This window comes from Idiotropiscis lumnitzeri, chromosome 18 (genome assembly GCF_059441095.1).
Source record: "Idiotropiscis lumnitzeri isolate Australia: NSW breed Sydney's pygmy pipehorse chromosome 18, RoL_Ilum_1.0, whole genome shotgun sequence".
NCBI lineage: Eukaryota > Metazoa > Chordata > Actinopteri > Syngnathiformes > Syngnathidae > Idiotropiscis > Idiotropiscis lumnitzeri.
This window is the reverse complement of record NC_142408.1, coordinates 14472011-14485371: the sequence shown is the minus strand read 5'-3', so window position 1 is coordinate 14485371 and position 13361 is coordinate 14472011. Positions and strand designations below refer to the sequence as shown.

The following is a 13361-nucleotide window of genomic DNA, read 5'->3' as shown; positions in this document are numbered from 1 at the left end:
CATTTGAGATATCTCCTTTAAAATTGCTTACTCACCCAGATGTGTGTGTAAAGTGTGTACGATGAACTGAATTGGAATATAATTAGACCACCAGAAACCATCACGGTTGCATTTATTTTATTCTAACGTGGCAGAGACAACTCTTCATATATTCTAATAAGGCAATAAGGTTTTTGTCATTTTTGGCATCATGATTCAGATTTCAGTTTCAGTTCTATTTGTTGTTGTTTTTGTTCAGATTGAATCAAGTGAAAAGGCTTGGCCAAATATTGTACAAATTTAAAATGACTTCAGTTAGAAAACAACAGCTGAGACCAAAAAAAAAAAGCTAATCACACAAAACCTAAAACATCATCTATTATTTACCAATATATAATCTCAGAAAAACAATGCGGATTATGATTATTTTTAAAATGGCTTTGTTTCAGTGATATGCAACAGTAAAGTCCAGTTGAGTAGGAATGTCAATTAACATTTATAACATTACTGTCTGGCTTTAATCAATGAAGAAAAAGATAGATCAGTGATCGATCTTACTGAACAAAAGATGTAGTAAGTTTGCTACTCCTTCAAAATGTCCTGAAATTCTCCCAGACAAAAATTAGCATTGTTTTATGCAGTCCTGGGTGTCAGCCTCCGTTTGTAGATTCCAGCCAACACTTTGGCAGCACTATAGATCATCTGCCGTTGTGTCATCCCCGTCATAGCCAGAAGCCATTCTGTTTTATCTATGTTGGGCAGGCTGCGCTCCAGGACATCACCTATGGTAACCATAAGACCGGACCATCGAAGGCTGTAGTCTGGAGGGGTCAGGGACTGAGCCTGTATGCAGATGACAAACATATTTTGCGGGCATAAGTATTGCTGTCCAAACTGCAGTATAAAAATGGTGATGTTGGTTGTTTTGCTATTTTTTCTGGGGTGATCAACAACAGAAAAATGTATTCACTCGAGAAAATAAAAGTAATCATAAAATAGACCTCGATGAATGAAATACACAAGTCAAAAAATAATGTTAACTTGCAAAGCAAATGGAGAGTGATGAATGAGATGAATTAAAGTGGGTAAAAACATTTTTAAGACAACTTATTGTGTCCAAGAGTATGTAGAGCCCTTGTGTGCCTGTACACCCTTCAACGTGTGATTTATTTATTTTTACTACCAGAAAGTGACCCAGAGGAAAAAAAGGCTGAATTTAGGTAATTTTATTTAACATAATATTAAGGGGCACTTTTTAGAAGAGGCCAACACAACTATGAAAAACTCAAAAAAAAATTGCCTGTATAAAGATTAAATGAATGCCTTTTAAACATGTGCTTAGTAGGCCTGGGCGATATAGCTGAAAAATGTTTCTCAATGTAAGTAACATATCAGTCGATATTGATATATATTTTTTTAACCTATTAAAAAAACAAAAAATAAACAGTTAACTGTTTTTGTGCACATTTTATTGCAGTATAATGTGCAAAGTTGCTCCTCTAGCAGGGCAGTGTAAATTATTATTTGCACAGTATAGCTAATATTTGCATACATCACCAATCATGTCGCCTTTTCAGGCAGTGCCCGACCGGGCCCCATGAGTACAGGCTCCGCCACCAGGCGCTCGTCATTGAGCCCCACCTCCAGAGGTGCGACCCGCGTCCTGGCACGGAGAAACGTGATCCAATGAAATTGTTCGTCATATGGGTTCTGTGAGCCATGCATTGTCTGGTCCCTCACCTAGGACCTGTTTGCCATGAGCTCCTTGGATTCCTGGGATACACAACCGCTTCCACCACGATAAGGTGTTGGCTCACGGAGCGGCGGTATGTTGTTAAAATTAGGGTCGTCCCGATCCAATATCAGCCAAAAAAATTATCGGATTTTATCGGTCAATATCCAAAATCTCAGTTATTAGCACTCATTGACAAGCAGCCCATTCCAGAATCCACGTCTTGTCTAAATTGTTCAAGAAGTGAATTCCTGTAACTTGCCAGCTCTGTGAATGGGATTCAGTCACAAAATTTTCAAAATTTAGCACTGGTGTGACCAAGTTTCAAAGTTGGGCATGCCAGTTTACAACCAGACAAAAAGAGTCCACTGCCCTGCTTTAATAAACTTTTCATTTTATTTATTCCAGTACGGTATATTGTCATGTTTGGGAATTAATTCATGCCAGCCAAATGTTTCGAATAAATGGATCGTATTGTGTCGTACTTTCTGTTGCTTACTATTTTTTTTTTATCTTAATAGTACAACTTAACCAAGTCCTTTCTAACAATCCATAAAAAAAATAAAGCATTGATCATTCCTGCTGATATTGTATCGTACAATATCAGTATCAGACTTCACGCTACGCCGCAATATCGGCATTGGATCGGAAGTGAAAAAAGTTGTATCGGGACACCCCTAGTTAAAGTTAAATCAAGATCATTTTGTTTGATTAGCCCTTCCTCACAAAAGAGTCTCAAAAGGTGTGTACAACAAAGGAAATAAAATAGTTTAAAATAAAGTAAAAAAAAAAAAGGTTAAAAGTGTATTCACAATAAATAGTTGAAGATCATAATGTATCTGTGTGTCATGACAGTTACGGTGGTCACATGATGTACAACGAGGATCTGGCTGTCCGAATCGACAAACAGAAAGCGTGACCATTATAGGCTACTACTTTTTATATAGACAGGAATGTCTTAATTCTCTACAATACCGCTTTGAATGCCTACAGAAAGCAATGTCTGTATGTGTATTTTATAATATACATCTTTGGTCATGATTACTGATGTATATTGTGCAGATGATAAGTCAAATGTGTTAAGTTCATAAAAATAGGACTTGTTTATTGTACACAAGCATCAATACTGTTACAGGGTATTTCTCAGAAAGTGTGGTCCAACTGGATGGTCAAACGCTGACTCACTTCGAGAGTCATTGGTTTCTTCCTTTCACAATCAATCACTAGATTTTACTGCTTAGAAAATTGCAGACAAATAAACAACCTGACTGAGATTTGTGTCGTTGTTTGTGTGTGAATGTATTTTGAGTGGTGAAAAATAGCCCTCGCAGCTACTTCAACTACAGCCATTTTATGTATTTTTGCAAAACCAGCACTGACCATTTGACAGTATCTATTGTACCTTGAAAGTTTCGAGTCAAAAGGCCTCCAATCTGACGTTAGCATCGGCTTAGAAGTCAGCACGCCAAACCGGAAAATGACCAAAGAACACACCCTAAAAGCTAACAGAGATGACTTCTACTTCCATGCCATCGGCGGCAATAGTCAATGTGTAGCCTCTCCACGTGATGTCCAATAACTGTGGTCTTTCTTGAATGAGAGTGATTCATTCGTCTTCGTGCTCTTCTGTCCAGCCAGCCGTTATGTCCATAAAGGAGATGTGAAAATGAGCGAAGTTGATTCAGTTCTTGAGGAATAATCTTCAAATTTCATAGTTTGTCCACTTTCGTCACTTCCCATTGTTGTGCGTTGCACTGATTGGCTAGCTGACAGGCAATCATAGTGGTAATTTATCTTGACAGTCCAACTCCATTCTACATGTTGAATTGGACAAACTCGCCCACAGACGCCTCAACAAGGGCTGTGACTTTCCGACGTTGCTCACTGAACCAAACAGGACGGCGTGTACCGACTTTCCGACGCTGGATTGGTGTGTTGAGGCCTTAACATGATGGCCATTGTTCACCATTCGGAGTCCATTTGACCAGTTTTTCAACTAAATATCTTGGTATGAAGGTAGTGAAGAAATTTCAAAGTACCTACTTTTTTTACTTGAGTGCTCACTGCTTAGTGTTCAGGTACAAATTTTTCCAATATGATGCAATAGAGTAGAGCACAAAATTCAACAATTTCTTACAAACAAAATGGTGAGTGAACACTATTTATTGAGCGCACACTGCAGGAATGTTTGATTTAAAGCAGATATCATTTTGACCCGGTTTTGAACAAGTTTACATTTGGGCTACCATGTCACACTGTGAGAACCACTCTGTACTGTCACATGATGGCCATTGTTCATCATTTAGAGTTTATTTTCTATGCATATTTGGTCATTTGAACCAGTTTTTCAAAATGATATCTTTGTATGAAGGTAGTGAAGCTGTTAAAGTGTAAAAATAATTGATTAAAACACACGCAAACATTTTTTTCAGTGCTTGGTGCTCAGGTACCATGCGCTTGTGAAATAAATGGTGTATACCAGGCATCACCAAATGGCGGACCGCGGTCCGGACCGACAGATGGTTCGGACCGGGCCCATGACCAATCTATGATGATTTTCTTTCAGGGCGCATTCGCAAACGTTGACGCTGCAATTCTAGTTAATACGGAAAAGGCGTCACATATTTGAGCCAATCAAATCTTTTGTTTACGATCCACTGCCAATTGCGTAGTAGACCAGAAGAGAGTGCTGCTGACAGTATGCCGTGCTAAAAAGTTAGCAAGGTCGATGCGTGTTGTTTTAAATGAATGGACGGAGAAATTTAGTTTCGTTCTGGCTGCAGCTGATTCAAAACCAGTGTGCATCATATGCTCCGAAACCGTTGCAACATTGCGAAGCGCCACTACGAAACAAAGCACCGCCCTTTTGTGCAAAGTTATCCGCTCAAGTTTGAGGTGAGCGCACGCAAAAACATCGAACTTCGAGTGCAGTATAACAGATTTTTACATTTTCGTTTACAGCCCAGCGGCATGCAAACGAATGTTCACTAAGAGTAAACTAAAACGTTCAGTGATGGGGAAGTTGTGAAGGAGTGCTTAAACGCGGTTTCACAAACATTATTTAAAGGAAATAAAGCCCAGATGTGTGAAATAATCTACCAAATCCCCATGGCCCTGACTTCGTTCCAACCCAGATTTAAGTCACTGGCAGGGCAGTCACAAACTCATTTTTCTCATTAAGAGAAGTTAAAAAAATATTCAAAAGAAAAGGTGGTATCAAAGCAAATTTTGAATTAGTTTTTCATGAGGACAGCCATTTTTTATTGATTGTGTACTGAACATGTTGACCTGTTTTACTTGAATAATTACGCTTTCCGTTTTTTTTTAGGCTGATAACTCTTTGATTTAAGAAAAAAAGGTAAACGATGTTAACTCAATGCTTAGCACTTGATATATTTCTGCAGGAGATATTTTACTGTTTTTTTTCTGGGAGTGGCACCCTTAAGCTCCTGGAGACACATTTTCTTGAATGTGAAATAAACGCCTTATATTTGTTTGACTGGCAAAGGTGTTTAATGGGAACATTGATAAATATTTCGTATATAAGTGCGCTCTGTTGAAAATGACTAAATATTGAAAATATATAAAAATGTGAACATAGGCTAGACATTAAGGGAAGTTGGACTTTGGTTCTGACCTTTTAATTGGAAGAATCTTTAGTCGTGGACCTCTGTGACTTTTAATTGAATACCTCTGGTGTATACATTCAAAAATCTCTTGCAAACAAAGGGGCTTAGTGAACTATATTTATTTATAGTTCACTGCAGGAATGCACATATCATTTGACCTAGTTTATGTTTGGGTTCTCATGTCACACTCCGGTATCACACTTTGTGAGATTCACCCTACATTTTTTGTACAATATTTATGTGAATGTATATTTTTCAAGTGTATTTAAATATCCCCCCTCAAAACAAAAATAGTGCCATCAATACTCTCAATTTGCCTAGGGAGTATTTACACAACTAAATATCCATTCATCCACTTTCTAAAGCAACTATCCGCTTTTTCTAAATAATGACCAGCTTGTCATTCACTTCTCCATGAGAAATCATGCGTTTAGGTAAAAACACGTGTGTACCTGGTGGACATGTTCGAGAGCCAGAGGGGTTGCCTGGGTGAAGACCTCCACTCGGGTGTTATGACCAGGGTCCTCCAGGATCAAACAGCCGATGTCAAACCACCTGAAGACAAACCCACCATTTTCAAGTTGAGAAATTTGCGCACATCCAGCCTAATTTTGGTTGGAACCCAAAGTGTGTCCTCTTTCTATTTATATTGTGTTTGACGGTAGCAGGGATATCAAAACTATGGGAATACTTGACATCTGGCATTTTTATAGCACAATAGACCAGTCCGAAATGAACAGTCTAGTGTACAGCACGCTTGACGTCACAGGGATTATGTGAAATGGTTCAAAACGCCCAATATGTCTGCAGACACGGTATGCCACTGTTTTGATACTTAATTAGCTCTAACCTTTTTTCAGGAAATCAGATCCCATTGATGTTCACACTAGGGCTGGGCGATATGACCTAAAATCAATATCGCGATAAATTGGGCAATTTTACCTCGATAACGATAAATGCACGATAAATTCCCCCTGAGGACCAAAATCAAAAGAAATGCATATTAACGGCCTTTTTTTATTGACCAACTGGTACACATTACTTTCAATGAAAAATAGAAGTACAAAAATCATTTGAATAAACATTCAAAATAGCATGCTTTGCATGACTTGAACAATGTCACAAAGAACAGGAGAAAAAGGGTACCTCTCACAAAATCTTTTTCTGCAAATATATTGTGCTGAGATGCTGTAATGCCATTTGCATAGGCCTAAATTTGTGTAAAGGTATCTTGTAAACAATATAAATAATGCCATGTGCAAAGGAGCTAGTCGCCTGTAAACAAAATGCTAAATAAAATGAAAAAAATGTCAATGGAATGGCAGTGCCAAATAAACAAGTGTGCTTCATCAGGAAAATGTGCCGTCTCGAGTACTCTGGTGCGCAGTTGCCACTTGTCGTCTATGTACTGCACTTCAGGCTCAAACAGGGATCCATGTTGCGACTCGACCACAAGTCGGATGTGGATGCAAAATGCTTGACATGTCTAAGCTCCCGTCCCGATGTTGTCCATATTGGGAAGTGCTGTTTGCGGCAAATATTTTCGTACCTCTTGTCGGTTACTTTCATGAGGCGTTTCAATCCTGTGCGCTCCACTGTAACTAGAGGAGCTATATCTTTACCTATGTGCTAGGCTATCGCCTCCACCACTGAGACGTTCTCTCGTATGGGCTGTTGTCACTTGTCAAACCTCGCTTCTCACTTTGAACTTTTAGCACAAGCTCCAAGTCAACAGCATGGTTGTGTTGTGGGCTGTGAAAAAGAAAAGGTTGGACGCGCTGTTTCAGGTGCTTACGATGCACTTTGTAGTTCATGTTCTTTTGCTCAAACATCGTCTTTATGGAACCCAAAACATTTCCAAACGACAGATGTCCAATTTCTTTTCGGGACAAGCGCGACAGGAACAATTTCAACTAACGTTACTTCGTCTGCAGCCGTGTCAGCCGCTTCAGGATTTGAATCGCCAGCTACGAACGCGTCTTCTGTTTACATTCTTCTACAGCGCATGAGTCACGTGACTACATGTGCTGGAGCCGTCTCAAAGAGGCATGAACATCGCCGCAGACAGAAAAGACTTTTCTTTTTCTTTTTTTTTTTTTTAGACACCGAATTTACCGACATGGGCCAAATGATGTCGGTCATTCTAATACATTTCGGTAACGATAAATTTTAGGTTTATCGCCCAGCCCTATTTCACACTTTTATTATTTCTACACACTGACTAATCGAATGCTAAAAAATGAATTTTAAACGCTCTGTTCCTATATAGGTACAGCAATGTTATAAAATGGTTGAAGAGTTTTACCTGACAAAGAGCTTAGGAGTCATGGTTAGTGGTATATCTACAGTATAAAATATTTATATAGGCAATTCTGAATATTTTCAGGGGAGGGTAAATTACTTGCAGGGGATTACTCTACCGACAAACAAGTAAAGTGAATGAAATGAGGTTCCACATATATTGTATCAAATAGTTCCTCATCAGAAAACATGTTTTGATAAGCTGGACTGACAATCACTGAGCCGTCTTTTTGTAACAATTGTCAACAATCAAAAAAGATACTAGAAGAAGGCCCGACAAATTGGATTTACTTTAGGCAGCTAAGGTTTGCAAGTGCGTGCGCACCTAGTGTATATTAGTTATTTTTCATCAGCGCTCGTTTAAGGACACAAATGGTCGCAAAGGCGTTCAACAACAATTTTCTGCCTAGGTTTTTTTATTGTCACAAAGAAATTTTGAACCCGTTTATTTGATGGTGAAAGAAAAAACTGTTTGCAACCATCAAACTTGTTTGGGAATGTGAACGTCTTTACAACATTTTAGGAACCTGACAAAAAAGCAAAACTAAACAAAAAAGCCCCAAAAAACAAAAAACATGTAACTGTTGAGAGTTTGCGAGTGGCTGTACAAATATTATCTTCAAGGAGTATCTTACCTGTCAGGAAAGAGCTCAGCAATGAATTTTTCCATTGAGACCACCGGCTGCTTCTCGTGGATCGCACCCGATCTTCTCAAACTATCAATGCGCTCCTGAGCCCCCTGCGACATAAAGGAAACAAAGGTAGGGAAATTGGTACCAGGTTTGGAACCTTGCTGCTATGAGGCAACAATATTAACAATGCAAGATTTACATTCCCCTCCAAAAGTATTGGAACAAAATGGTCAACCTTCATTTTAGCTGTAGTCTAAAAACATGTCAGTTTGTCAAGAGATCAACATTTAAGGTATTATTGTCAGGTATTTACATCTGGATCAAATACATAAGTGAGAAGACAGCACCTTTTGTTAACACCCCACCATATTTCAAGAAAGAATCGGAACACTGTGACAGGATAGCCACATCTCCTGTCAAACAAATTGACAAGTTTTTTGTGGACACGATTTATTCAAACAAATAGGTCTCAATGTAGGGCTGCGACTATCATTATTATTTTAATAATCAATCAATCTTTTGATTATTTTGTCTATTTTTCTATGAATCTGAAAAAAAAAAAAATACTTTGCTTTTCCATCACTATATTAAATAACAGGACATCATATCAAAATAATAGTGCAGAAAAATACTCAATCATACAGTTATTTTTATTTTTTAATTGATTAAGATTCGTCACCTGCTTGGTCGGTAACGTGCAGCAAAAATGTTGAGTGTTTTCCAAAGTAAAAGCTTGCAAATGTTTCATTTTGATTCAACCAAATAATAATCAGTCAGATTTCATGTGGATGACTATATACGTATGACAATATTTACTGTAGAGACTAGAGAAGTTGAAATTTGGATTTGGACAATTTTATATTAAACAAAGTCTCGAAACGATTAATGGATTACCAAAATCATTATCAATTCAATTAATAGATTAGTTGCCAATTAATTGATTAGTAGTTGCACCTCAAACTGAATGTCCACACATTTATATTACTTAGTAAGAGGTATAAACTAGCCAAGAGGAAAACTGGGGAGCTATATGTAGGTGGGGGGAGAAAAAATTGATTTGCGGAACGTCACTTGACCAAATCCGGAAAACGTAATTGTTGACTTTCTGTGTATGCGTGATATTGAGCAAAACAATAACGGGTGGATGACCTGAATATGTTATGCCAGATTGTGAAGCTGAGATAGGTGGAAAAGAGCCATTACCCAAATATTGGCCAAAGACAATACAACTATTTGTAAAGTCCAGAAGAAGTAATGGATATAGATTAGGGCTGGGCGATATGGTTGAAAACTATATTGTGACGCATGTATGTCATATCAGTCGATATCGATATATATCGAATTATTATTATTATATATATATATTTTTTTACTATTGAAAATAAAAAAGGGAAAAGGGCTGAATTCCGATTTGTTTTATTTTAAAATGTAACATTTAACCTTCAAAATGAACTAGAAAAAAAACTCAAACGCCGGCCTCCCTTGCGACGGAACTACGGCCGTTTCGTCTCGTGCCTGTCCGTGGAGGGTGCTTGTTAGCGGCTTAACTGCTATGTAAGCCCGCCTCGCTTCTCCGGAGCTCTCATGTGATGGCGCTACGGGCCGTTTCGTCCCGTGCGTGACCGGGGAGGGTGCTTGTTACCGGTTGAACTATTAAGCAAGCCTTCCTCTCTCCTCCGGAGTTCCCGTGTGATGGAACTGAGGGACGTTTCCACAAGTCGGGGTAAATCAACCTTTCGTCACCTGTTTTTTTGTTTGTTTTGAATCACGCTAGCTCAGCGGCGCATGCCTAAGCCTCAGGTTGCATTTCCTCAATGGAAGGGAGTTTGTGACGAGTTGGGCAGTGATAGGTCGAATCTGCTCCCGTTTTTTTTTTTTTTTTGGATCGATAATTTATCGAACCATTTTCTATTGATATCATTCACCCAACTATGGTGATACATATCGATATCGAATTATCGCCACAACCCTAGAATAGAATAGAAAAAACTAAATAATAACTGGTATGCTGAGAGTTGTAAAGAGCATAATACATTGATTGTGACAGCAAACGCGCACCTGCACAAATAAACACATGCTATATAACATCAGAATCAGAAATCCCTTTATTGTCATTGTACTCAAGTGTGCAACGAGATTAGAGAGCTCCCCTCTCCAGTGCAATACAACAATAATTCAGATAAATAAATAAATAAACAAATAAATAAATCAGATGCCAATGCTCCATGACAATATGATAATGATGCTTCTTTTTTACTCCGTAAGTTTTGAAGAGCGTATCAAATTTTCATTAAAAACAAAAGTGGCAAAATAAGCACATTTAATACCCATTGTCCACCGTATATTGTGCACAGTGTGAACATTAAGACTGCACTTAAACATTGGAAAATGAAAAACAGATCTCTACTGCTCCATCTGTTGTGAAATGCGCTATAAAAAATAAAATTGTCTTGTATTGTACTTAACCAATGCACTACACCGTATTGAAAAAATAATTGAGGCTAATGTAATGAACATTTAATTCAGTGATTCTGCAGCGTACTAAAAGTGGTACTCGTTTGAGGATATAAGTGGAAGGGCAGGTGCGCAAAGCGGTAGACATTGCTCAAGTAACGTGTAGTTTATCAACGAGTCGGTCAAAGAATCAAATCTTTTATGTGAACTTGATGAATGAAATCACTTCATGAACTACTTTGTTGCTTTCTGACTTAATTTGAGGTAAGCTGCGAGTGTGTGCTGCACAATAAGTGGGCAGGTGGCGGGCTTCATGGGAGTTTCAGCAAAAGCTGTCCATAATAGAAAAAAGATTGGAGACCGTTGCCCTAGAAAAACTGCGCCAACTCAGCTGATCACACGCCATCCAAACTCCAAGTCTTCACGTTCATCCAGTGAGTTTGGAAAACAACAAAGGTACACCAACCTCCGGTGTTCCTTTGAGAACGACACCAAAATTGTTATCTGCACTCCTCCCTGTGACACGCTTTAAAGTGTTTGAGAAATAAAACACCACTGTTGCAGGTACAAGACACAAATGACTGCAACAGTTGCATTTTTATGGCAATTTAAGTTAATAAGTGGTTCCAGATGGAACTTTACAAAAGCAAGTAAATTGATAATTGTTCAATGTTTTTGTGAACTTGCGTTGCTCTGCTTCTTTGTCTTGAATCATATTTTGAGTCTTGAAGGAATTTGTATCCATGTACAGAATGTATGTATTTCATATAAGGGCTAGCGGTGCGAAGATTAGCTGCCGAATAAAGTGTGCCTTGTTTATAGAATTATTATCTATGAATTGCATTTTTTATTTATTTTATTTTAAATATATAAAATTTTACGATCAGAATCATTTAAGGGTAAAAAATAATGTGACAATCACAAAGGGGGAAAATACCTACTTAAATACGACACCTATCTAGTTATACGCAATATACCAAAACAGTCATAAAGTAAGGATGTTTTAAAAAACCTGAGTGAACAGACCTTGAGCCCCGCTGCATAACCCACTGGCTGAGGGGCAATGTTGGAAGGACCAAGTTCCCCTGTGACCATGGCCTTTCCAAACACCTCCTGGAAAGCATCTCGGACGGCATCAACATTCATCTGTTGATCTGATGTCACAACAATGTCAATATCCCCTCCGGATTCTATGGAGAAAGAACACAGTCCTTAACATTATTGTCTTGATCATCATATGACCTAAAACAAGTTTTTACATCCATGATAAGAATATTCTGTGTCATGGCAACTTCCTTATTGATGAAGGAATATTTGTATTTTTACTATGACTGTTATTATCATTGGCTGTTTTGTGCCACTTAAAGGTTATCTCTTGTGACTAATTGTAAAGAGAAATGCTTACTGATATATGGAGCCATGCCAGGATCCAGAGTGGTGATCATAGACTCTACAGAATGTTTGGTCTTATCCAGGACTGTTTTAACAACAGTGTTACCAGCAACACCCTAAAGAGAAATCGAAGAACACTTTTGTCAAAACACTTACTGGGCAAAAAATGGGCAACATATCATTTAAAATGCAGTGAGATCTCAAAATTCAGATGCCTGTGAAAAGTAAAATTACAGGAGAAATATTCCTTTGAATTTGCGCAGAAACAGAGATGAATCGCTTCGAAGCAACATACGGTAGCAAGAAAGATGTTAAAGATTTTAATTATGATTTGACCCTGAGATGATTTATTTCTTGTTCCATTATTTTTAAAAGGGGGGGGACTTGTTTCAAAATATATATCACATGTTCACCGGCAAACCCATAGCTGAATGTGGCTGATTGAGGAAAAAATACATGAACTTCTAAATGTACCGGAGAGGAAATACTCAGAGGAGAGAAACATGCTTTCACCAACGACTACTCTTCAGGAAAAAGGGGAAATTAAATCAAAGTTTTAAGAAACACTGACAGTGAGTACGTTATTAGGGAAACAAGAAAAAAGTCAAATGTCAGCACAATTTAGCAATGTCTTTGATGTTCTATTTAGAGTAATTCAACTTCTATTAATTGTTTAGATTAAGCGGAGCAGAAAAGAATAAGACAAAAACATTTACTACTTAATAACCTTAAAAAAGCCCCATAATCCTCCGCTGCCATTGTTGTCTGGAGATACTCTGGGATCCTCCTGCTCCTCAGGGAATGTGATTGGGGATCTGGCATCTAAACACCCGGTCATGGCAGGCTGCTGAACCATAGGGTTAGGCACTATACCTGGGAATGAAGTCAAAGCCATGACACCATCCATCTCAACAGATATTGATATTGTTGCAAATGTTACCTGGCATAGAGGTTGGGCTAGAAAAAGTTGGCATCAGTGGCGTCTGTGGTGTTCGACCAGCATGACCCCGTGTGATGTCATATCCTGCGCTCATGGAAAAACTGGAAATGGGAGGCCCAACAGGAGGCGCACCACAAGAATAGGAAGGTGGTCCAGTGGAAGAGCCCAAGGGAGGCACAGGGACAGAAGAGTTGGTGTTGAAGGGGCTGGCAACTGAAGACGGAGGAGAAAATATGGAAGGTGGAGTCATGGGAATGCTAAAAGCAGGAAGGGAAGGCGCACTGATTGAGGGGGCACCAATG

The 13361-nt window shown here is 38.5% G+C and overlaps 1 protein-coding gene across 2 annotated transcripts in view; it reads right to left on the bottom strand.

Moving 5' to 3' along the window:
* Window positions 1-100: 100 nt before the first annotated feature.
* prrc1 (proline-rich coiled-coil 1) overlaps window positions 101-13361 on the bottom strand; it is a 33778-nt gene continuing 20517 nt past the window's right edge. For both annotated transcript variants that reach the window (XM_088282064.1, XM_088282065.1), the window contains exons 3-9: window positions 13060-13361; window positions 12847-12992; window positions 12133-12235; window positions 11754-11917; window positions 8277-8380; window positions 5793-5895; window positions 101-822 (exon numbers count right to left, since the gene is read on the bottom strand). The exon at window positions 13060-13361 is cut by the window's right edge and continues 43 nt beyond it. In XM_088282064.1, the coding sequence (XP_088138190.1) occupies window positions 613-822; window positions 5793-5895; window positions 8277-8380; window positions 11754-11917; window positions 12133-12235; window positions 12847-12992; window positions 13060-13361 (1132 nt within the window). In that variant the 3' untranslated portion in view covers window positions 101-612. The remainder of the gene's footprint in view (window positions 823-5792; window positions 5896-8276; window positions 8381-11753; window positions 11918-12132; window positions 12236-12846; window positions 12993-13059) is intronic.